General features: G+C 38.9%; 2 protein-coding genes across 2 annotated transcripts; both read left to right on the top strand.

Moving 5' to 3' along the window:
* The first annotated feature begins 254 nt into the window (after positions 1 to 254).
* Positions 255 to 14,350, top strand: LOC129443118 (tripartite motif-containing protein 16-like). Its single transcript, XM_073857285.1, has 5 exons — positions 255 to 1,012; positions 1,126 to 1,221; positions 1,431 to 1,664; positions 10,636 to 10,837; positions 13,197 to 14,350. Exons 1-5 carry the CDS (start codon positions 422 to 424, stop codon positions 13,724 to 13,726), a joined length of 1,653 nt encoding a protein of 550 aa, XP_073713386.1. The 5' UTR covers positions 255 to 421; the 3' UTR covers positions 13,727 to 14,350.
* A 2,280-nt stretch (positions 14,351 to 16,630) lies between these two features.
* Positions 16,631 to 19,962, top strand: LOC129443067 (tripartite motif-containing protein 16-like). The gene is made up of 5 exons (XM_073857290.1): positions 16,631 to 17,449; positions 17,546 to 17,641; positions 17,851 to 18,084; positions 18,171 to 18,372; positions 18,878 to 19,962. Exons 1-5 carry the CDS (start codon positions 16,859 to 16,861, stop codon positions 19,396 to 19,398), a joined length of 1,644 nt encoding a protein of 547 aa, XP_073713391.1. The 5' UTR covers positions 16,631 to 16,858; the 3' UTR covers positions 19,399 to 19,962.
* Positions 19,963 to 27,067: the final 7,105 nt, after the last annotated feature.

Genomic DNA, 27,067 nt, shown 5'->3' with positions numbered 1-27,067 from the left:
AAAATGTGTATAATCAATTATCTGTAGTTTAAACTTCTCTTTATTTTTCTTTTTTAAATGTGAATTGTTTGTGTAAATAGTGTAAACTCACCACTAGAGGACAAACACTCACACTGACTTGAATGTTGAATCAGTTTAGTGACAAACATCAGAGAGAATTAATCTGTTATTCTCTCATTTCACCACAAAATTCACTCATATTTATGCATTTATGACAGAGCATTTTCACAAAGATTTGCTTACTTGAGACTGTGACTTTCTGTGTGAGACTGACATCTAGTGGACTTGTTTATTATATGACTGACACACCTGTTTGCACACGTTTCATAAACACAACCAGGAAATGATTTGAGTTCAGAGAAACTGAAACTGTTGGGCTGTTGTGTGTTTAGTTTTATTGTTTGTAAGTAAATACAGTGAAATGGCAGAAGCGAGTATTTCAGTGATTCAGGATCAGTTCATCTGTTCAATCTGTCTGGATTTACTGAAGGATCCAGTGACCATTCCCTGTGGACACAGTTACTGTATGAGCTGTATTACAAACTGCTGGAATCAAGATGATCAGAAGAGAAACTACAGCTGCCCTCAATGCAGACAGACCTTCAATACAAGACCTGATTTAAATAAAAACACCATGCTGGCTGAAGTGGTGGAGATGCTGAAGAAGACAAAACTACAAGCTGATCGTCCTGATCACAGATATGCTGAAGCTGAAGATGTGAAGTGTGACGTCTGTACTGAGAGAAAACACAAAGCTGTCAAGTCCTGTCTGGTGTGTCTGAACTCTTACTGTCAAAATCATCTTGAACAACATGAAGCTTTTCACAGAGGAAAGAGACACAAAGTGATTGATGTGACTGGACGACTTCAGCAGATGATCTGCCCACAACATGAGAAACTTTTAGAGATTTACTGTAAAACTGATCAGCTCTGTATATGTTATCTGTGTATGGTGGATGAACACAATGAACATAAAACTGTATCAGCTGCAGCAGAGAGGACTGAGAAACAGGTAAGAGATGAAAACACTGAGTGACTTGTTAATGTGATAAGATCTGAGTTAAACTGGTAAAAATGACTATAATGTACATTTATATGATTTATCTTTATTTCCACATCCAACAGAAAGAACTGAAGGAGATGCAGAAAAAATACCATCAGAGAATCCAGGAGAGTCAGAAGAAGCTTCAGGAGCTGAGAGATGTTGTGGAGACTCATAAGGTGAGTTTTGATCAGAAGAACAACTGCTGTCTGCTGTTTCAGATCTGTTTCAGACTCAGTTAAGACTCTCATACAATCAGTCAGTGAGGAGTTCAGTGCTGGATGACTTTCACTGAAGTTCACTGTGTGTAACAGACTGTGTGATGTACCAGTAAGAGCTGAATGAATGCTGCTGATTCTAATGCTCCTCTCTCTGTGTGTCCTAACAGCGCTCTGCACAGACAGCAGTGGACGACACTGAGAGGATCTTTACTCAACTGATCACATCCATTGAGAGAAGACGATCTGAGGTGACACAGCTGATCAGAGATCAGGAAAAGACTGCAGTGAGTGAAGCTGAAGGACTCTTGAAGCGACTGGAGCAGGAGATTGATGATCTGAGGAGGAGAGACGCTGAGCTGGAGCAGCTTTCACACACAGATGATCACATCCATTTCCTCCAGGTAACAGAGATCAGTGATCTTTAGGAAGTGTAGCGGATTTCAACCAGCACCACAAATGACACACCGACTCCAAGCTCTTTGGTGAACCACGTCTGCAGTTTAATAAACAAAAGACACGGGATCACACACACATCCTCTCACCAACAGTCTATCTGACTCTCTCCAGTCACATGTAGAACTGAGAGACTCTATAATAAAGTCCATTTGACAAAAAGTCTCTTTGGTCACTCATTACATTTCTTACACAAATATACATAAACAAAAATTATATAACAAAATAAAATGAATTCAACATGTACACTTTCCCTTTACATTAACATTACACTTAAAAGGAAACACATTTATCATCAGACTATATTTAGCCAATTTCACTCAGTTATGTGATCGTATAGTGGTTTGTTGATTTACATACCTGCAGTTCAATAAACAAAAGACACGGGATCACACACACATCCTCTCACCAACAGTCTATCTGAAGGATGTGAGACAAAACAGATTAATCCGTGTCCTCCATTAACACAGTGACTGCAAACTCAATTTGGGCCTCAGTTGACTAAATATACACAAAATACGATTTAAATAAAAATTACACACATTCAACTTAAATTAAATAGACAACATATCACTTCTACAGACTCAATCCACCAAAATTTTGTATTTAAAACTGATATTAAAAGGAAAAACTCGCACTCCAAATTAGCGTGCGGGCGGCAACATTAAACAAACATATTAAGGCCACTCGTTTGTAAAACTTGCTAAATGCATCTGATTCTTCACAGAAAATCAAATATATGCACTCAATCCATCTTTTTAACACTTTTAACATTGATATTGATTCATATTTTTAACCATTTTTACATTTTTATCAATCGTTATACAGAGATGCAAAAACACCAACCTGACTCTCTCCAGTCACATGTAGAACTGAGAGAGTCGGACCCGACAGCGCCACTAAGTGACGTCACTCAAACTTAAACTATTTATTTTTCACAAAGTACATTTTTTCCTTGTATAATATAAAAAAATGAAGAATGAAAATAAGATGGATGGATAAGAAAAACGTATGATATTACAAAAATAATTAAATGTCTTCAAATTAAATCTCTTTCAAAATAAAAGACGCTAAAGTTTGCTGGAACACAAAACTCAGAACACTACACTCTCCCCTCCCAAATTTCAGCAAACTTTAAGGCTGTATATGAGACAATTTCCTTTTAAAGGGATATCCAGACTTCAGTCATTCAAATGAATAGCAATAAACCTTGCTTGGAAGAAATATGCCCTTATACATATAACCATACATCCCTCAATAAAGTACTTCTCAAATGCTCTTAAAGTTTTACATGCTTACTCTTTGACATTATTCAGAACACTTTAACACTATACAATGAAATTTAACATCCAACAAGACTGGAAAGGATTCTTAGCAATTCTGCTAAAGGATCAGTAGTATGTGGCTCACTTATTACCATGCTCATACACTCAAGAAGTCTTTTAACAGGCTTTACTAACCTGCCAGATCTAGTTCTCACACTACCTTCATTTGTTTTCAAAACAGTGTCTGATACACTTACTTTTCTTGGGGACAGTTTCTTTGTGACTCTAGTTTTACTACTTGGGACTTTAAACTTGTGACTACTGTCTGATCTACTTTCAGAACTGGCTTCACTTGGGACAGTATTAAGTTCTGTTTGAACACTATGACTGGTCACAGACTCTTCAACCATTTCTTCTTCAATACTCATTCCAGTTGAGTCTGAATTAGTCACACTACTCCCATAATCTGTATTCTGGCCATTTAGACTGACATCATCAATATCACAACTGCCACAAGGAAAGTCACTGTGGTTGCTTCCACTATTTACTACCAAAGGATCATTGTCTCTTGTATGATCTGCTGAAGCCAATGTGTCAATCTCTGTGGTTTGTCTAGTGCTTTGTCCATGAACAGAATGCGTCTTAACAGGTTGAGACTCTTTTGGGCCTCGGCTTTCCAATATCCAGGCAGCAATCCTGCCACTCCTAGATTCTCTTTCAGAACTGAACATAGACTTGTGCTTTTGGTCTTTCATCTCATATGTTTCTTCCTCAGAGATTGTGGAGAACACGGTAGTATTGGCTTCTGGTTTCTCCAAGGGAAGGAAGTTGACAGGTAAGAGAAAGTTACGGTGAACTACTCTACTTTTCTTTGTAGCTGGGTCTTCTACCCTATAGATGTGCACTGTTGGATCTTTCCAAGTTATCACATGAACTACAGAATCCCACACGTCAGCTAACTTTCCTTTTCCTCTCTCCTTTTTGTTTACCAGAAGGACACGGTCTCCAATTTCTAAAGCCACACCTCTGGATCTCTTGTTATACTCTCTCGCCTGCTTCCTTTGGGCTTCAGTTGTACTTTCTTGAGCAATTTTTACAGCTTCTCTGAAATCTTTCTGAAGACAGTCCACATACTCATCGTAAGTCTGCATCTCATCATTCTTCAGGGCATTTCCGAACATGATATCTACGGGCAGCCTCGGTACTCTACCGAACATCAAGTAGAAGGGTGCAAATCCCGTAGTTTCATGAGTGGTGCAATTATATGAAAATGTGAGTGTCTGTATCACTTGGGGCCATCTCTCTTTTGATCGTGGAGGCAAAGAACGGATCATGCTCCCAAGAGTACGGTTGAATCTTTCTGTTTGCCCATTACCCATCGGGTGATACGGTGTAGTATGGGACTTACGGACACCAGAAACTTGTAGCAACTCTGCAATCAGTCGGCTTTCGAAATTTGCTCCTTTGTCAGAATGTATTCTTTGTGGGAAGCCATATATACAGAAAAACTGATTCCACAGCTTCTGAGCTACCACTTTTGCTGTTTGGTTCGGGCAGGGGAACGCATGGGCCAATTTCGTAAAATGGTCCGTTATTACAAGAACATCAACATTCTCTCCATGTCTCCCCTCTGCAGACCAGAAATCGATACACACAAGTTCTAATGGTGCACTCGTTTTGATGGACTCCAGTGGTGCTCTGGCTTCAGGTTCTGGAGTCTTTCCAACGACACAGCGTTTACAGTGTGAAACATACTTTTTGACATCTGTGTCCATTCCAGACCAGAAAAACCTCTGCCGTACTAAGTGAAGAGTCCTACTTTGCCCTTGATGACCGGCATTATCGTGAGTTCCTTTCAGAGCAGCACTTCGAAGCGAAGCAGGAAGAACTAGTTGGTACCTGACTTTTCCTACCCTATCCTTGGACCTGCGATACAGAACACAGTCTCTGATCACTAGTTTTTCCCAATGTTTCAGCATTCTCAGTACTGATGCGGTTTCATTGTCTCTCTCTCCTCGTGATGGTCTCCTTTTTCTGTCAACAAAGAATATAACACGTGCAAGAGTGGAATCTGTTCTCTGTTTCACCCTTATTTCCTCCAGTGAAAAGACAGGGAGTGCATCCACACCTCCTTGAATTAAACTGTGAGTGCAGTGGGAAAGCTGAGCGCTACGAACCGGTCTGGTGGATTCCCAGTCAAGGCAGGACTCTAAAATAGCCTTCACTCCCTCATTTTCAATCTGGTGCAAACTCCCAGCTTCAACACTCTGAACACTACTGTCACACATCTGGAGTACATTCACTGACAACCGGAAAGCTTCTTGAACTGCTTCGGATGTTACAAGTTGAGCTTCACCCTTAAGAGCTTCACAAACTTCCAGAGTTTTTGCAAAGGGGCGTCGACTTAACAGATCAGCAGGAACATTCTGAGTGCCAGGTATGTATTTCAAGTCAAAGTCAAAAGGCGCTAGCTTAGACACCCATCTTTGTTCACAGGCATCTAACTTTGGTTTTGACATAATATATGTCAGAGGATTGTTGTCTGTTAATACTGTGAACTTAGTCCCCTTCAGCCAATGGGCAAATTTATCACAAACTGCCCATTTTAAAGCATAGAACTCTAATCTATGGGCGGGGTAACGGGACTGAGCTCTTGACAGGGACTTACTTGCAAATGCCACAGGTCTCGGTTTTTTCTCTCCCTCAGGTGTTTGACTCAGAACCGCACCTAGTCCATCCATAGACGCATCCGTGGACAAGAGGAAAGGTCTCTGAAAGTCTGGGTGAGCCAAAGTAACTGTGTTAACAAGTGCATGTTTAATTTTTTCCACAGCTAAATCACACTCTGCAGTCCAATCTTCAGGTTTCAGACGCTTGGGTTTGACAGCTCTGGGGCCAACTTTTCCACCTTTGATCTTTTGTCCAGCAGTCAGTTTATACAGAGGTTTGGCTAATGATGAAAAACTCTCAATGAAATGTGAATAATAGTTTGCCATTCCAAGAAAAGATTTGATTTTTGTCGGTGATGGAGTTTTTCCATCTTCTTCCATCAGCTCCACCACTCTGAGATTACTGATTGCAGACACTTTTGCTGGGTCAGTTGTGATGCCACTCTCTGATACAATATGTCCCAGGAACTTGACAGTTTTTCTCAGAAAGTAACATTTCTTTGGAGACAATTTGAGGTTGTGATCTTTGAGACGAGAAAACACCATTTCAAGGCGGTCGAGTGCCTCTTTCTCCGTCTTTCCAAACACCAGCAAGTCATCCAAGTAACAAAGGAGGGAAAGAAAGTTCTGGTCCCCAAAGATTGAAGTCATCATGCGAGAGAACGTTGCTGGACTATTGCACAAGCCCTGAGCCATTCTGTTGTATTCATATAGGCCGACCGGGGTAGTGCAGGCTGTGTATTTACGATCTTCCTCATGGATTGGGATATTATAAAAACCCGATGTTAAATCCATGGTACTGAAATAACAGTTCCCTCCCAAGGAGGCAAGAGCGTCAGCTTGGTGGGGCAGTGGGTATGCATCTTTTTCTGTTCTTTGGTTGAGCCACCTGAAGTCTGTGCACACTCGTAATTCTCCAGAGGGTTTCCAGACTAAAACTAAAGGGGAGGCCCATTCACTGTTTGACTTTCGAATGATACCGCGCTCCTCCATTTCATTTAGTGTCTGTCTCAATTTTTGGTATTGAGCTGGCGGGACTCTCCTGTAGGGAAGGCGGAAAGGCTTCTCATCTTTCAGATGTATCCTGTGGACAGTGTTTTTGACCTCACCACAGTCTAGCTTATCACGGGAGAAAGTGCTCTCATACTTCACAATGAGGTCAGCCAATTGTCTTTTCCAAAAATCATTAACTTCACAGGAGTCAATATCGATTTCATTCAGTCCCAACTCTCTCAACTTAACTCTGAAGTCAGTTCGCAACATCTCACTTTCTTTGTGAACATTCTGAGGGACTGGTCTTGGCTCATGCTTTATGTCCTCTTTTAGCTGTAACTCTTCGAGGGCAAGACACGGATGCACTTGAGCAATCTTTGCATTCCGACGAAGTACAATAGGACGATCCAGCATGTTTATCACCTTCATGGGAATCCATCTGTCACCCCACAGCGGGCACACAGTACGAGCAATCATGATGTTTCTTGGTGCAGAATGAGAAGCTGAGGGCTCTACCATCACTGTACTCCCAACAGACAGAGGGACCTCTTCTTTTAGCCTGCCCCATATCAGATGCTCATGCTGTGGCTCCAGTGTCACACATTGTTTTAACATTACAGTGCCAACTCTTTTTGGGATCTTTTCTCCGTGCCAACGGTCAACATTGGAAAGCAGACCAAGAAGGGGATCATGACTGTTTTCCTTAACAGGCTGGGAAATATTCTCCCAGTACCATTTTGTTCTCTTTGCTTGTTGCGTCACGTGTCTTAGAACATTGGAGCCTACGATCATGTCATCATCTTGGCCTGGGACAACTAAAAAGTTGACTGTCATCTTACATCCAAGCAGATCAACATTTAGTTCATAGGTACATTTTGTCTTAGCCTGGCTGCCTCCGCATCCAGTGAGTACTTTTGTTGTGGGTTTTCTCACCCTGTCACAGATAATCTTGTGGTCCTGAAGTGTGCGTTCAGCTGTTTCACTCAATGTACAGGTTACAGATCCACTGTCTATAAGGGCTTGGAGTTCTACTTGTCCCTCAACTAGTACTGGAACTTGAAACAGTTCATCCTCATCACTAACTTTCTTGTAAGTTGGTTCTCTAAGTGAACAGGAACTAGTCTTAAAGGTACTTATTTCTTTTTCACTGTTTACTTTTGGAGTCAGACTGTCAACTAAGTTAAAATGGACATTAACTGGATTCTCTGGGGGCTTTAGTTTATCAGTACTCACACTGTTGCCCTTACAGTGTGAGCTTTCTAGTTTAAAGGGTGCTCAGGGGCAGAGGAACTTCTGTTTGTTTCTGGTTTCATTGGCTTTTGTTTGGGGCACTCAAAGCCTCTGTGCCCAGTCTCGAAACATTTGAAACACAGGCCCTCTTTAAAGCAGTGTGTCTGTGTTGTGTGATCAGAAGGTTTACAAACTCTACAGGTGCCTGAACGTAAAACTGCTTCTCCAGATGGGGTTTTTACATGCTCTGCTTTTTGCATGCTTTCCTTCTGTGAGATGATAAGCTGCTCTAGAAGAGACACTGCCCTACCAAGGAGAGCTGAATCTAGACCACTGGACTGACTACTGTCGGCAACCTGCTGCTGTGTCATACACCAAGCACCAGAAGGCTTCTCTTCAACCCTTTGTGCTCTCTCCGCATTGGCTAAATGCTTATCCATATGATGACTGTCTATCAGTGCTTGCACTTCATTAGCAGTCCAGGTCTCTAGTGGTTTACTCCGAAGGGCTGCATACAAGGTTGGTTCTGGACAGTGTCGGACAAACATCATTGTAACCTCATGACCAGGGTCTTCAATTCTTTTTCCTTGTCTTTTCAGGCACTCGTTTGCCAGGTCTACAGCCTTATTAAGTCTGATCCAGTAATCTAAGCCACTCTCTGACCGTCTGGGCAAGGTTTCATAAAAATCTCTCAGCGGAGTAGTGGATGAGACTGCATCTCCAAAGTGTTGTCTCAAAATAGAGAAGATAACATGTGGGTCTCTAGTCACATTAATCAGGGGATTGTTACGAATGCACGTTCTTACAACATCTTTAGCACGGCCCATCAATCTATCGAGAATCTCCTGACCTTGTTCTGGCACACCAAGTCCTTTCTTATTTAGATAGGTCTGCATTAACTCCTCCCATTCATCAATGGTGCACCTATCACTTTTGTCCCCTCTGAATGCTGGAGGTTCTTTTACATCTTGGTGTCTGATAACTAGGTTGAGATTTGACCAGTCAGGGGGTTGGGCTGAAGACTGCTGAGCATTCGTATTGTCTCTCTGGACATTTTGGCCTGTTGATGACAAGCTAGCAGCTATTTGGCTACCTATCTCATTACCTAGCTGCTTCATTAGGTCTGCCATTGTTTGCCACTGATTTGGTTGGTCACTTACTGTAGCACCATGTCTTTCACTATAAGTAACAGGTGAGTCATGACTAGACCTAACCTGGCCTGAGTGGCTGACATTTTGCATAGAGGGACCTACTGGGCTAGATATCATGCTCTGCTCTAAGATACCATTCAACAGAACACCCCGCCCCAACCCAGTAGAAGTTCTCTGTAACATTGGAACAGTATTCACAGGGGTAACATCAACATTTCCAACATTTGCATTCAGCAATGTCTCTTGTGTTCTAGTGTGTGCAAAACTATGATTGTCCATGTTTTAAATTGTACTGCTTATCTATTCTCCAAAGATCTTGTCGTAGAAGGTGTTAGCGATGGTCTCCACCGGCGATCTGCAATGGCTGATCTATTGAAATCCGGGTCACGGCACCAAATTTGTAGCGGATTTCAACCAGCACCACAAATGACACACCGACTCCAAGCTCTTTGGTGAACCACGTCTGCAGTTTAATAAACAAAAGACACGGGATCACACACACATCCTCTCACCAACAGTCTATCTGACTCTCTCCAGTCACATGTAGAACTGAGAGACTCTATAATAAAGTCCATTTGACAAAAAGTCTCTTTGGTCACTCATTACATTTCTTACACAAATATACATAAACAAAAATTATATAACAAAATAAAATGAATTCAACATGTACACTTTTCCTTTACATTAACATTACACTTAAAAGGAAACACATTTATCATCAGACTATATTTAGCCAATTTCACTCAGTTATGTGATCGTATAGTGGTTTGTTGATTTACATACCTGCAGTTCAATAAACAAAAGACACGGGATCACACACACATCCTCTCACCAACAGTCTATCTGAAGGATGTGAGACAAAACAGATTAATCCGTGTCCTCCATTAACACAGTGACTGCAAACTCAATTTGGGCCTCAGTTGACTAAATATACACAAAATACGATTTAAATAAACATTACACACATTCAACTTAAATTAAATAGACAACATATCACTTCTACAGACTCAATCCACCAAAATTTTGTATTTAAAACTGATATTAAAAGGAAAAACTCGCACTCCAAATTAGCGTGCGGGCGGCAACATTAAACAAACATATTAAGGCCACTCGTTTGTAAAACTTGCTAAATGCATCTGATTCTTCACAGAAAATCAAATATATGCACTCAATCCATCTTTTTAACACTTTTAACATTGATATTGATTCATATTTTTAACCATTTTTACATTTTTATCAATCGTTATACAGAGATGCAAAAACACCAACCTGACTCTCTCCAGTCACATGTAGAACTGAGAGAGTCGGACCCGACAGCGCCACTAAGTGACGTCACTCAAACTTAAACTATTTATTTTTCACAAAGTACATTTTTTCCTTGTATAATATAAAAAAATGAAGAATGAAAATAAGATGGATGGATAAGAAAAACGTATGATATTACAACAATAATTAAATGTCTTCAAATTAAATCTCTTTCAAAATAAAAGACGCTAAAGTTTGCTGGAACACAAAACTCAGAACACTACAGAAGTGAAGAGCATGTTTTACTCAGATGATATTTTCTATGAAATGTTTCAGTGTCATGAGTTTATGTTTGTGTTTGTGTAGAGTTTCCAGTCTCTCTCTGTTCCTCCTGGATCTACAGACTCACTCAGCATCACTGTCAGCTCTCTCATCTCTTTTGATGATGTAGGAAAATCTGTGTCTCATCTGAGAGAGAAACTGGAGGATTTCTGTAGAGAAGAGATAGAGAAGATATTTGATCAAAGTAAAGCACCTGAACCTGAGACCAGGGAGCAGTTCCTAAAATGTGAGTGTCAATAAACAACAAATAAACACACTGATGCTGATAAAGACATGAACAGTGATAATCTTCATTTCAGTCATTTTAAACTCCTCTACATTAATACTCATGAATCAAACTGAATGTGCAGAATAAACAGAAAATAAATAACTGTGCTCGTCCACAATGAAACTGTGAGATCAAATAGCAGTTCATAAATCAAGTTTATCATGTAATATTTACATTTCATAAGTTTTTCTATAAACAAAAATTCTCTACACTTCAATTAAATAATAACAAAACATATTTTAAAGTGTACAACTACAGAACAGAGAGACTTTAACAATGTTCACACATTCACAAACCTTTTATACACACATTATGATGAATATAACAATAAAACAATCAGATTAGATTCTGTCTATACTGTAAATGATCTCTGTTCACTTCTTAACACATTGACAGTCCTCAAAAACTAAAATAAATAAGATTTGACGTTTTATTTTAATTATTGAAATTAGGGCTGGGCGGTATGACGGTATATTCCGCTACCGCGGAATAAAATGTCAGACGTAACAGATTTTTCTATTCCGTCTATTCCGCGGAATGCAAATAAGTGGGCGTGGCTAACTCTGCCCTCCCGCATCGCATGTTAGACTGAAGCCGTTTCCCAATGTCAAGGATACTTCCTTGGCAGGACTAGTCCTTTCAAGTCACTTCCTTTAGAGGCTAGGCGAGGCTCCTTTTAAGCATTCGGAGAACACGTTAAATGGAACAGGCTAGCAAGTGCACGTCATTGCGTCATTGCGTGATTGAAAGGTGTGCTTTCGGTGCTGCGCGCATAGGATTGTGGGTGATTTCAGCGCGTGAAGAGCGCGAAGGATACAAATTTGCATCCTTTCCTGTATATGGGATATTTCTCAATGTCAAGGATACTTCCTTGGCAGGACTAGTCCTTACAAGTCACTTCCTTTAGAGGCTAAGCGAGGCTCCTTTTAAGCATTCGGAGAACACGTTAAATGGAACAGGCTAGCAAGTGCACGTCATTACGTCATTGCGTGATTAAAGGTGTGCTTTCGGTGCTGCGCGCATAGGATTGTGGGTGATTTCAGCGCGTGAAGAGCGCGAAGGATACAAATTTGCATCCTTTCCTGTATATGGGATATTTCTCGAACGAAGGACTCAGTCCTTGGCTGAAATTTCAAGGATCCTCGACATTGGAACAGTCCTTCGACGGACGTCGATGACGTAGCATCCTCGAAATTCTAGCTTCCGAGGATCCTTCCTTGACATTGAGAAACGGCTTCAGTCCTTGGCTGAAATTTCAAGGATCCTCGACATTGGAACAGTCCTTCGACGGACGTCGATGACGTAGCATCCTCGAAATTCTAGCTTCCGAGGATCCTTCCTTGACATTGAGAAACGGCTTGAGTGTGACAGAGAAACATGTAAAATTGTTCACTCATAAAAAATTAACGAGTAATTTGTGTAATTTTTATAAGAAGTGCCAGTGAATCCACCGCGGCTCACGCAGCGAGACTCTCTCTCTCTCTCTCTCTGTGCTCATGCAGCAGCCGGCCGGTCTCTCGCATGCAGAGGTCTCTCTAAGCACCCTCGAGCTGCAATGCCAAATAAAGAGTTCTTCCCGCACTAATGCTAAATAGTTGTAAAGTTTTCTAAACTTTAAGCAAGCTAAGGCAAAACTCGCGTTTATATCAGTGACACGTGCGCTGCTGGAGCGATGTAGTTTGACGCGCCATTTGCTTACTGTATAGTACAAACATATTTGATCAGAAAGACGAGAAAGAGACGCAAATGTTAAGGTCTAATAGAAAGTAAAGGGCGTCAAGACCTTAAAACAGACTTGATCATCACATCATAGCACCTGTCATATTTATAATATCTAGAGCTTCGTCTCTCATATACAGGTTTATCCTGTCTGTAGGTTTTTGCATATATTTATACCTGTTTATTTTACATATTTCATATGTTTAATGTAATGTATGCATAAATACAAAATACAATGAAGGCATAATACAGCTTCAATAGTCTATAAAATTAATAAATCAATTAGAAACAAGATTCTGTCTTATCAAGACTTAATCTGTTGTTATCTTCTGGGCATTTTCACTTTAACATTATTAACCTTAAATTGCTCATTTTTTAAAACTGCTGTGAGCATTTAGTTAAAAGCTATAGTGAGTGGCAAATTTCTGCACATTTTTATAATCAAAAAACAATATAAACTGAAAAACATGTATACCGTGAAGTATACCATTCCGTGAAATAAAATGACTCATTCCGTGAAATAGATTTTTTGGTCATTCCGCCCACCCCTAATTGAAATGTACAATTTTACATTTAAATTATGTTTTTGTTTCATCAGATTATCATCACTTCACTGCAGATCCAAACACAGCAAATCTAAGTCTCCGTCTGTCTGAGGGGAACAGAGTGATTAATTACACTAACACAGAGCAGCAGTATCCTGATCATCCAGACAGATTTAATGGTCATTTTCAGGTGTTGTGTAGTGAGAGTGTGAGTGGACGCTGTTACTGGGAGATTGAGTGGAGTGGTGATAATGTGGATATATCAGTGTCATATAAGAGCATCAGCAGGAAGGGAGTAGGTGATGAGTGTTTGTTTGGATATAATGATCAGTCCTGGAGTTTGTGCTGCTCTGTCTCCAGTTCTTCATTCTTTCACAATAAGATTGAGACTAAACTCCCTGTAGTGTCCAGTTCTTCTAGAATAGGAGTTTATGTCGATCACAGTTCAGGATCTCTGTCCTTCTACAGCGTCTCTGACACAATGATCCTCATCCACAGAGTCAACACCACATTCACTAAACCTCTCTATCCTGGGTTTTGGGTTTATTCTGGATCAGTGAAACTGTGTGATATAACAATATAGATGATACAGAAAGTCTACAAATAATTTTGTCATATTAGAAGTCTGAACATGATGAATCAACAACAAAGAAATAATAAATCTTTCATTTACTAATTAGTAATTTTAAATAACTGATTGTAATGTTATATTTTAATAATTGTATTTTGTCTTGTCAATCAGAGGTAGCTGTACAGTAGTTATTCACGGTTAATATTATTCATCTAGCCGTGTATTCTTTTATACCTACAAACAGCTATAAATAAAATGTTATACAAGACACTAAAATGTCTAAAGTCTAAATTTGAAATTAATCTCAATTCACTTACCTTTAATTTTGACATTAGTTTAATCCAAATTATACAATATTGAATATTCAACAGAGGATTATACTAAACATTTCTAACAATATGTTTAAAGAGCATCCCTAAATGTCTGAATTGCAGATTACTTAAATAAAATGCCCTAATAAAACCAAGAAAGAGGACAACTAATTACTCGAATGAAAAACTGATTTTCGATATTCGACTGGAAAAGTGAAAAGGCCGAATAAATGTTACAGAATAATGAGGTCTTTGATGACGTGATCAAATAGCAACCAGCACATGGTGAGAGGCGTGCAATAAAATGTCTCATTACAATAAAACCAATAAAACCAACTGGGTCACGAGTTGCATGCGGTAAGTATGACTTTTGTCTTATGTTGGAAATAGGTGCGTGCATATTATATAAATGACACAAACATGTAGTGAACATCATGACTCGTACTCGCTCCTCCTGCGGTAGTAACTTCTCGTTCTTAATTTTTTCGTACATTATCAGAAAGATTCAGTTAAGCTAATCTTTCTTTTATAAATCTGATTAAACTAAAGACTCTTCGGAGATATAAAGGATGTCATACTAGATACTCCAGATTAACATCAGAAATGCAGAAACAGTGTGTGTTACGTGAGCTTTAAGTGTTATAATCAGGCCCCAATGCTTCTCTAGAAAATGTGAAAAAGATCAACCCAGTAACTTAGTTTTGGTAAACCATTCTCTGCAAGCATGTGAAACATTAGGTCATTGAAATTTGGCTCTCCTTATGATGTTATAATAATACCAGCCCTTAATCTGCACTATCCAACCACAGCACTGCCATTTAGTGTCTTAAGTTTTAAGTGTGTTGTTTTAAGTTCAATGTGAACATTGTAAATACACTTATTTTATTGATTTCACTTGTTTGTATCATCCTTTTAACATTGTTTTAATCTCACACAGTAAGATCTGACCTCTTTAACTTTTGTGTCTCAGTCAATAAGGCTGATCATTACACACAGACAGTCATGATGGTCCTCTCTCTCTCTCTCTTTCTCTCTCTCTCTTTCTCTCTCTCTCTCTCTCTCTCTCTCTCTCTTTCTCTCTCTCTCTCTCTCTCTCTCTCTCTCTCTCTCTCTCTCTCTGTACAGTCGTCTTCTCAGTCAATATTACAGTCTGACGTTTGATCAAACTCTCAATAACTCACTGTTTCATCTCTATGGTGTTCTGTCAGAGTTAGCAATGTTGCATGAATTAAGATAAGAGACATCTTCATACTCACTGTGTAAACTGACGTTCAAACAACATCTTTCTCATGTCCAATTTTGGTCACCTGAAGGTGCAGACTGTGACGCCAGACGACGTCTTTTTTTCGAACATCTACTGAACGTCCAGTATTGACGTTAATTGGACCTCTGTATCAACAAATTACAAATCACTTCCAGGACTCCCAGCATGCACTGCGGTGTGAATAAATGAACTTAACTACGATTTTCTTTGACACCATTATTAAGATTCATACTCTCATTCTTGATGTTTGTTTTCTAAATGGCTCAATAATTTCTTTTTATGTGGAAATTGTTTTAAAATCTGTCAGAATTATGAACTGCTATGTATGTTGGATCTCATGTAGTATCACATAATTAACAGAAAAAGACACTTTCAGTTGATCAAACAGTGTATTAATAAATCAACTCACAGATGACGATCTTAAGCATCAACACCACTGTGATTGTTACATTTTTGGCTGCTTTTTACCACAAGAAACATGTTTTAAACACAAAGTTGTAGCATCCAGAGAAAAATCTAACAAACTCAGAATCAAGAGTCCAACTAAAACATACATTGATCACTATAATGGTGACTTTCAATGAAAAAACAACAACAACATCTAAACCTAATAAGTGAATTGTGTTTTCTACAGCAATATTTACAAAACATTTAGAAATAATGTTTTATAACAGTTTGAAAATAATAAAAATTAACATTCCTCTAACATTCACACAACCAACAAACATTCTTAAAACATAAAAAAAAACTGGACTAGAAATACATTTAATGGACTTTCTTCAACAATAAATATGCCTTTTGAAGAGTTTTCATTATGTAAAAAAGATTTTTCATTGGCTCAATATAAAATCTAGATGTGAACCATTAACCTAAAATTCTTATTTGGATGAAGGAAAATATTTCTTTAGTGACCAAATTTTTAATGTAGTTGAGACAGTAAAACTTTTTTAGGTTTTAAGAATGAACAAATTCAGAAATTGCAAGTTGACATAATTGAAAAATTCAGTTGAAACAACAACACTACAAAATCCTTTTTACAGTGCAGTCCGACTTTCAAATGTTAAACTGCATAATGACATCCATGGTTCGATGTCCAAATAGCGCACCTAGTTTGCACGTCATGTAGACATCCAAAATTTGTCTTAGACCGATGGACGTAATATAGACATGACCTGCATGTCCATCAGATGTTTTGTGGGTAGCTTTCAGATATAGTAAGTGTCATTATGAATATAAGAATGTTGTTCTGTAATCTTTCAAATATGACCAGATAAACTACAGAAACAGCAATTTAGACAAACATCTGAGAGATTTGATCTGTTATTCACTTATTTCACTACAAAATTCACTCATATTTATGCATTTATGACAGAGCATTTTCACAAAGGTTTGGCTACTCGAGACTTTCTGTATGAGACTGACATCTAGTGGACTTGTTTATTATATGACTGACACACCTGTTTGTACACGTTTCATAAACACAACCAGGAAATGATTTGAGTTCAGAGAAACTGAAACTGTTGCGCTGTTGTGTGTTTAGTTTTATTGTTTGTAAGTAAATACGGTGAAATGGCAGAAGCCGGTATTTCAGTGATTCAGGATCAGTTCATCTGTTCAATCTGTCTGGATTTACTGAAGGATCCAGTGACCATTCCCTGTGGACACAGTTACTGTATGAGCTGTATTACAAACTGCTGGAATCAAGATGATCAGAAGAGAAACTACAGCTGCCCTCAATGCAGACAGACCTTCAATACAAGACCTGATTTAAATAAAAATGTGGTGTTTGCTCAGATGGTGGAGATGCTGAAGAAGACAAAACTTCAGACTGATCGATCTGCTCTCAGTTATGCTGAAGCTGGAGATGTGAAGTGTGACGTCTGTACTGAGAGAAAACGCAAAGCTATCAAGTCCTGTCTGGTGTGTCTGAACTCTTACTGTCAAACTCACTTTGAACGTCATGAAGAACTTCAGTCAGGAAAGAGACACAAAGTGATAGACGCCACTGGACGACTTCAGCAGATGATCTGCCCTCAACATGAGAAACTTTTAGAGATTTACTGTAAAACTGATCAGCTCTGTATATGTTATCTGTGTATGGTGGGGAAGCACAAAAATCATGATACTATACCAGCTAAAGAAGAGAGGACTGAGAAACAGGTAAGAGATGTGATCTGTGATAAATGTTTCATTATAATGACACCACATTACTCAAGATCCTTTTATCTGTTTAATTATTATTTCCACATCCAACAGAAAGAACTGAAGGAGACGCAGAGAAAATATCATCAGAGAATCCAGGAGAGTCAGAAGAAGCTTCAGGAGCTGAGAGATGTTGTGGAGACTCATAAGGTGAGTTTTGATCAGAAGAACAACTGCTGTCTGCTGTTTCAGATCTGTTTCAGACTCAGTTAAGACTCTCATCCAATCAGTCAGTGAGGAGTTCAGTGCTGGATGACTTTCACTGAAGTTCACTGTGTGTAACAGACTGTGTGATGTACCAGTAAGAGCTGAATGAATGCTGCTGATTCTAATGCTCCTCTCTCTGTGTGTCCTAACAGCGCTCTGCACAGACAGCAGTGGACGACACTGAGAGGATCTTTACTCAACTGATCACATCCATTGAGAGAAGACGATCTGAGGTGACACAGCTGATCAGAGATCAGGAAAAGACTGCAGTGAGTGAAGCTGAAGGACTCTTGAAGCGACTGGAGCAGGAGATTGATGATCTGAGGAGGAGAGACGCTGAGCTGGAGCAGCTTTCACACACAGATGATCACATCCATTTCCTCCAGGTAACAGAGATCAGTGATCTTTAGGAAGTGAAGAGCATGTTTTACTCAGATGATATTTTCAGTGTCATGAGTTTATGTTTGTGTAGAGTTTCCAGTCTCTCTCTGTTCCTCCTGGATCTACAGACTCACTCAGCATCACTGTCAGCTCTCTCATCTCTTTTGATGATGTAGGAAAATCTGTGTCTCATCTGAGAGAGAAACTGGAGGATTTCTGTAGAGAAGAGATAGAGAAGATATTTGATCAAAGTAAAGCACCTGAACCTGAGACCAGGGAGCAGTTCCTAAAATGTGAGTCTCAATAAACAACAAATAAACACACTGATGCTGATAAAGACATGAACAGTGATAATCATTTTCAGTCATTTTCAATTCCTCTATAATGATACTCATGAATCAAACTGAAAATGAGCAGAAAAAAATGAAAATAAATAACTTAATAAATCAAGTTTCTTATTTAATATTTAAATTTCATAAGCCATTAAGTTTATCAATAAACAAAAATGATGCACACTTAAATTAAATGATAACAAAACATATGTTAAAGTGTACAACTACAGAAGAGATGGACTTTAACAATGTTCACACATTCACAAACCTTTTACACAGACATTATGATGAATATAACAGTAAAACAATCAGATTAGATTCTGTCTATACTGTAAATGATCTCCGTTCACTTCTTAACACATTGACAGTCCTCAAAAATTAAAATAAATAAGACTTGAAGGTTTATTTTAATTATTGAAATGTGTAATTTTACATTTAAATGATGTTTTTGATTTGTCTTCATCAGATTATCATCACTTCACTGCAGATCCAAACACAGCAAATCAACGTCTCCGTCTGTCTGAGGGGAACAGAGTGATTAACACTGGCAGAGTTCAGCCGTATCCTGATCATCCAGACAGATTTGATGTTTATTGTTTTCAGGTGTTGTGTAGAGAGAGTTTAAGTAGACGCTGTTACTGGGAGATTGAGTGTAGTGGTTGGGTGTATATATCAGTGTCATATAAGAGCATCAGCAGGAAGGGAGGTAATGAGTGTTTGTTTGGATATAATGATCAGTCCTGGAGTTTGCGCTGCTGTGGCTCCAGTTGTTCATTCAGGCACAATAACATTGAGACTAAACTCCCTGTAGTGTCCAGATCTTCTAGAATAGGAGTTTATGTGGATCACAGTTCAGGATCTCTGTCCTTCTACAGCATCTCTGACACAATGACCCTCATCCACAGAGTCAACACCACATTCACTAAACCTCTCTATCCTGGGTTTTGGGTTAATGGATCAGTGAAACTGTGTGATCTAACAATATAGATGATACAGAGAGTCTACAAATAATTTTGTCATATTAGAAGTCTGAACATGATGAATCAACAACAAAGAAATAATTAATCTTTCATTTACTAATTAGTAATTTTAAATAACTGATTGTAATGTTATATTTTAATAATTGTATTTTGTCCTGTCAAACAGAGGTAGCTGTACAGTAGTTATTCACAGTTAATATTATTCATCTACAGCCGTGTATTCTTTTATTTGTACAAACCGCTATAAATAAAATGTTATAAAAGCCACTAAATGGGTCTAAATTTGAAATTAATCTCAATTCACTTATTTTTAAGACAAACGTTTAATTTCGACATTTAGTGCAAATTATACAATACTGAATATTCAACAGAGATTTATACTAAACATTTCTAACAATATGTTTAAAGACCATCACTAAAGTTATTTAATGTCTGAATTGCAGATTACTTAAATAAAATGCCCTAATAAAACCAATAAAGAGGACAACTGAAATTCCTCGGACGAAAAACTCATTTTCGATGTTCGACTGGAAAAGTGAAAAGCAGAATAAATGTTACAGAATAATGAGGTCTTTGTCATGATAAGTGAGTATTTCATGATGTGTATATACCTAGTCTAACCACTAGATGTCAGTAGTGACGCACTTACCGTATATGTTAATACTGCATGAAGAAGACGAGTTGTCGTGTTGTTGTGGTCTAGAGTTGCACCATGTGCGCATCGTTCTGAATGAAATAAAGATATGTTTGTCATACAACGTTTATTTGATTAAAGAACAAACATTACATGGTACCAGGAGTGGTAAGAAGTTCAGTTAGTCGTCATCTATAAAAATGGAAAGTGTAAAACCTGACGCTGTGAACTGGACTGGAAATATCGATTGTGAATGGCGTACGTTTAAGCAACGATTTACACTGTATTTGCAAGCAGTGGGTCTGGATGATAAGTCGGATGCAAGAAAGATTGCTTTATTGCTTACCGTCGCGGGACCGCAATCGATCGAGGTATTCAACACGCTGGTGTTTGATCGAGTAGAAGATAAAGGAAACTTCGAGAAAGTGATTGAGAAGTTTGATTCACACTGCTCACCGAAAAAGAACGAGACATTTGAGAGGTATGTTTTTCGTTCACGTCTGCAACTTCAAGGAGAGACTTTTGACAACTTCTTAATCGATCTCAAATTGAAAGCAAAGACATGTAACTTTGGATTGCTGCATGATTCAATGGTCCGGGACCAAATAGTGTTCGGAATAAATGATCAGAAAATGAGGGAGAGACTGTTGAGAGAAACTGAGCTTACATTAACTGACGCAGTGCGGATTTGCCATGCCAGTGAAGTGGCGCAGCATCATGCTAAAACGTTTAGTGAGAATGCTAAGACAAGCGGACATGAAAGTTCGTCAGTAGCTGCGGTGACAGAGAAAGTTAAAAAACAAAGCTCATCAAAATGGAGACAGCAAAATGAAAAAGAAATGTATAATTGCAAGAGATGTGGCAAAAGACACAGACCAAAGCAGTGCCCTGCTTATGGCAAAGCCTGTGCTAAATGTGGAGGACAGAATCACTTTGCGAAGCAGTGCATGACAAAAAGTAGGCAAAGTCGAAGCGAACGAGTCCATACAGTGGAAGAAACTGCTCTTAGTGATACATTCTTTGTGGGCATGGTAGAACAGGCTGAAGTTAACAGTCTTGAGAAGGATAAGTGGACTGTGGCTGTGGAAATAAATGGAGCAACAGTAACACTGAAACTAGACACAGGAGCCAAAGCCAATTTGATCTCTGAAAGGGATATAAGAAAAATGAAAAGCAAGCCACATATTAAACCAAACGCTGTGCAACTCAAAGCTTACAATGGACAGAGCATTGAAACAAGAGGAACATGCAAATTCAAGGTAAAAGTGAAAGATAAAGAACAACACCTCGTGTTCGTAGTCGTTCCAGATGGACATGACTCAGTGCTGGGAGACAAGGCATGTGAAGACTTAGGCCTAGTTAAAAGAGTATACAACATAAAACATGCCAACACACAGAACAGTGTAGAAAGTATAGTAAAACAGTTTCCTGACATCTTTGAGGGGTTCGGAGCGCTTCCATTCACCTATAAGATACAACTTAAAGAGGATGCAAAGCCAGTGGTCCATGCTCCGAGACGGGTACCAGCCCCGCTACGTGATAAGTTGAAACAGGAACTGGAAAGGATGACAGCCATGGGAGTTATAAAGAAAGTGGAACAGCCGACGGAATGGGTGAACTCCATGGTTTGTGTGAGAAAAGCAAACGGAGAACTACGAGTGTGTATGGACCCAAAAGACCTGAACGCAAACATTCAGAGAGAACACTATCAGATCCCAACTCGGGAAGAAATTATCAGTGAGATGGGAGGTGCAAAGTTTTTTACAAAGCTGGATGCATCTCAGGGCTTTTGGCAGGTAAAATTACATGAAGATAGCACACACTACTGCACATTTAACACGCCCTTTGGCAGATACTCCTTCTTGAGGATGCCCTTTGGGATTTCTTCAGCACCTGAAGTGTTTCACAAAGCCATGGAGCACATAATTGAAGGCATACAAGGAGTTCGTGTTTATGTGGATGATGTCATATTGTGGGGATCCACAATTGAACAGCACAATGAGAGGCTCACAGAAGTTTTGCAGCGAGTACAGAAATATGGTCTGAGACTGAATAAACAAAAATATCAGTTTGGAGTAAATGAAGTCACATTTCTAGGAGACAAGCTGTCAGCAGGTGGTGTACAACCTGACAAAAGTAAAATAGAAGCAATACTCAATATGCCCAGACCTACAGACAAAAAGGCAGTGTTAAGAGTGATGGGAATGATTAACTTTATCGGGAAGTTTATACCAAACTTGTCTTCGAAAACGGTGTACATGAGAGAACTGCTACATGACAAGTGTGAGTTCAAGTGGACGAACAACCATGAACAAGAGTGGGGACGTCTGAAGACACTCTTGACGACAAAGCCGGTGCTTACATTCTTTGAGCCATCTAAGAGGACAAAGATTTCAACAGACGCATCTAAGGATGGCCTGGGAGCCGTGCTGCTCCAGGAAGAAGGAAAACACTGGAGACCAGTTGCATATGCATCGAGAACTATGACTCAAGCTGAGTGTCGTTACGCTCAGATCGAGAAGGAGTGCCTTGGACTGGTGTATGGCGTGGAGAAATTTCACAGTTATGTTTACGGACTTCCAAAGTTTGTGGCGGAGACAGATCACAAGCCACTAATAGCCATCATCAAGAAGAATTTGAGTGAAATGTCACCGAGAATCCAACGGCTAATGATGAAGCTCCAGCGATATGATTTTGAGTTAATATACACGCCTGGAAAGTACATAGTGCTGGCGGATGCCCTCTCCAGAGCTACCTCAGACAATGAGACACATCGCAAGAGCTCTACAGAAGCTGAAGTGACTCTTCATGTGAATATGATTTACAGTGCTCTTCCAGTGACCGATGCAAAGTCACAACAGATTGCAGCTGAAACAGCAAAAGACAGAGAGCTGCAGATGGTCATCAAACTACTGAATGAAGGATGGAAAAAGGAAGCATGTTCGCTGTACTACAATATAAGGACAGAGTTGAGTATGGTAAAAGGTCTCCTGCTGAGAAAGAATAGAATAGTGATACCTCATTCACTGAGAACAGAAATGCTGAAAAGATTGCATGAGGGACATCTGGGAGCAGAAAAATGCAAAAGGAGAGCCAGGACAGCCATATATTGGCCAGGAATAAATGCTGACATTGACAGAATGGTTTCAAACTGTGATACCTGCTTAAGTCATCGAGCAAAACAGCAAAAAGAACCAATGATCATCACTGACATGCCAAGTGAGCCGTGGCAGAAAATAGGAACAGATTTGTTTTTCCTAGATGGAAAGAACTATCTACTAGTTGTGGACTACCTGTCTAACTATCCGGAGATGGCTCTGCTTCCAAACACATCTACTGCCAGTGTAATCACACACATGAAATCGATCTTTGCAAGGCACGGGATCCCTCAGGTTGTCTGTAGTGACAATGGACCATGTTATAGTAGCAAAGCATTCCAGGAATTTGCAGTGGAGTATGATTTCGAACATGTGACATCGAGCCCGCTATATCCACAATCTAACGGGAAAGCGGAGAAGGGAGTGCATATAGTTAAAATGCTACTGAAAAAAGCAGCGAGCAGCAAGTCTGACCCGTATCTAGCATTGTTAAATTACCGTGCTTCACCACTGGAACATGGTTTATCTCCAGCTGAGATGCTAATGGGAAGGAAATTACGTACTACCCTGCCTTACCTGACACAGCCACAGAGAAACAAAGGTTTGCAAAAGAAACAAATGCAACTGAAAAAGAGACAGAAAATAAACTATGACAGGACCTCCAGGAGTCTTGGACCTCTTGCTAACAATGACACTGTAAGACTTGAGGATTGCAATACCTGGCATAGAAAAGCCACAGTCCTTGAGGAGATTTATCCAAGATCTTACACTGTAAAAACAGAGGATGGTCAAATCCTGAGGAGAAATAGGAGAAGTTTGCTGAAAACACAAGAAACAGTGCCACGGGATACATCACCTGTAGAATCTGAAACAGAATCAGTTATAGACAATACAGAACAGAAAAAGGAAACACACATACCTGAATTGAGAAGATCCAAACGCACAGTTAAACCACCTGAGAGACTTGATCTGTAAAAGATGCATTAGTAAAGTGATCAGACATTTAAGTATTTACAATGCCAAAGAGAGTATTAACAATTGAATGTTAATTGTGAGATGTTTTACATAAAGTATATAATGTTTATGTTGTCACATAATATGTTCTGTTCAGTAAGTGTGTAAGAATTGAAATGCAGTAATGTTGAAACCTTAAATCTAAAAAAAAAGGAGATGTCATGATAAGTGAGTATTTCATGATATGTGTATATACCTAGTCTAACCACTAGATGTCAGTAGTGACGCACTTACCGGTATATGTTAATACTGCATGAGAAAGACAAGTTGTCGTGTTGTTGTGGTCTAGAGTTGCACCATGTGCGCATCGTTCTGAAATAAAGATATGTTTGTCATACAACGTTTATTTTATTAAAGAACAAACATTACAGTCTTTGATGACGTGATCAAATAGCAACCAGCACAGAGTGAGAGGCGTGCAATAAAATGTCCCATTACAATAAAACCATTAAAGGGGACATACCATGAAAATCTGACTTTTGCATGTTTAAAGGTGCTCTAAGTGAATTCATCCGTCTTAGGCCATAAAAATTTTTTTATTACATACAGTGAACATCTTACTATCTGTTAGCCGCCTGTCCCCTGAACACACTGTAAAATAAACACTGTCTCTGTAAACAGCCCAGGCTCAGCATACAACCACGAAACATAACAAACGTGTTCCAGTCAATAAACGACAAGAAGGATTTGGGGATAGGGTTTGGGGGGTTAGTGCACGTGAGGAAGCATGGAAGGGAGAGTGAGGTAGAGGAGTTAGATATGCTCCGTTTTGTTTGACAACACTTCGAACATCAAGAAGAAATGACATCACACAGATTTGCTTAGAGCGTATTAAAAGGTGTGATTCAATGATATTTCAAGCATTCTGACAGTTATAGAATTGTTTCCTCATGCTAAACGGCAGTGGTGTCAAAAGTATTCATATTCATTACTCAAGTAGAAGCATAGATATAGGGTTTAAAAAGACTTTTGTAAAAGTTGTAGTATCAACTCAAGCTTTTTACTCAAGTAAAAGTGAAAAAGTACTGGTTTCAAAACTACTTAAAGTATAAAAGTAAAAGTAATGTAAGGAAAAAAAGTCATTACAGAAAAAAGCCTAGGCTGCACCACAGGGGCCTTTTGGGCACTACCCTATCTCCTCTAAAAATGTTTCTAAAGGCCATAATAACTATAGTGTTATATTAAAAATGTTAATGTTAAAAAATTTGGGATGCACTATAGGGCCAGGGGTAGGCAACGTCAGTCCTGGAGTGTCGATGTCCTGCAGGTTTTAGCTCCAAACCTTATAAAACATTGGCTACCTGTAGTTTCAGGTGACTTTAACCTTTATTAGTTTGTTCAGGTCTGCTTGATTAGACCTGGAGCTAAACACTCCAGGACATCGACACTCAATGTTGCCTACCCCTGCACTAGGCTATCTGTTTCAACCACATACGGTATATGCCCATTAAAATTAACGCATTTCAATACAATGCAAACAAATACATTAAAGCAGTGGTTCTCAAACTGGGGGTCGTGAGATGGTGCCAGGGGCCCCAGTTTTATAATATTTTATGAAATACATTACTTTATTATAAATTCTGTGTAATTAAACCTCAGAAAAATAAGGCTACTAAACAAAAGCAATACATTATATAATTTAATATGTTTTGTTTCATTCAAATTTTAAGTTTTAGAATGTTTATGTCATATATTTTCTTTGGGGGGGCGCGAAGGAATCCACTGTACACAAGGGAGGCCGCAAAAAAAGGTCTGATAACCACTGCATTAAAGAACCACATATGTGTACTACTGACACTGCATGAAAAGAGCTGTATACGGACAAATACGGGATGGGAAATCCCTGCTAAACTTTAGGTTTGCCAGATTTTTGAGGCAGAGTGCCTGGAAAGGTAATACACCAAAGTAAACTTGTGAAACATCCAGAAACTTTACGTTTGTGGATGTATATAGGAACTGGTGGAAGTTTCCAGGAATCCTTACAGCTGGTTGTGAGGAGCGGTGGGTGTGAGGTGTGAAGGGCTTTTTATATGTTAATGACCCACAGGTAGAGGTGTCTTCTTTGTTCTCAGAGCTGAGTGTGGTGGGGTGGGGGGTTTACCATGTCTCTTTAAGACAGCACATACAGTATTGTGGTACATAAAAACTGTTTTCTAAATACGTTTATTATTAATATAATTTAATTAGTCTATTTAAGAAACTTAGCATCATTCAAAATAACTAAAATTCAATGGACACAATTACAATTTTAATGTGTGAAAGTTATGTCTCTGACTCAAGAGAAATGCAACAAATGTTATTTCAGAATATTTATTTCCAACACTTTGAAAACATGTCTCCAACTGCCCTAGGTCAGAATATTGTGCACGTTTCTCTCAATGCTGCATACATCGTTTAAAAGAAGCCGTTCAAACGACATCATGTAACACATTTTTGCTAGCTAGAATGTTGATAAATTAGTCAGTGAAATGTAAAGCTGCTTGATTTTGCTGATGTCTCATGATTTGAAGTTCACTGTTTCTATTGTTATTATAATTCTACCCTAACATTTCATTAAATCTTTTAAAATAGAAACAAAAATATTAATAGACAGGTCCATAATCTAAAAGACAGTCTTTCACATGAATGCAAAACATGTTGGGTGATACTGACTGACAAACTCGGGTAAACATATCTGCAGATACCTGTCAGCTACTGTACTTCTAATCCAGAGGTGCCCAAAGTTGGCCCACAATAGATCTTTAATTTGGCCCATCATGCCACATGACATGAGATAAGGAAAAAGAACAAAAGTCATTGACGCAGATGTTCATATTTTTAATTAAACATTTTCTAAAATGTATCATTTTTTTGTTGTATTTTTACATTACAAAAATGTAAATTAATATTAAATGCAAGGGATTAAAGTGAATTTTTTTATGTTTCATGCA

This window comes from Misgurnus anguillicaudatus, chromosome 2 (assembly GCF_027580225.2).
Source record: "Misgurnus anguillicaudatus chromosome 2, ASM2758022v2, whole genome shotgun sequence".
Classification (NCBI taxonomy): domain Eukaryota; kingdom Metazoa; phylum Chordata; class Actinopteri; order Cypriniformes; family Cobitidae; genus Misgurnus; species Misgurnus anguillicaudatus.
The sequence above is the reverse complement of the archived record's forward strand: the minus strand, read 5'-3'. Positions and strand labels throughout refer to the sequence as shown.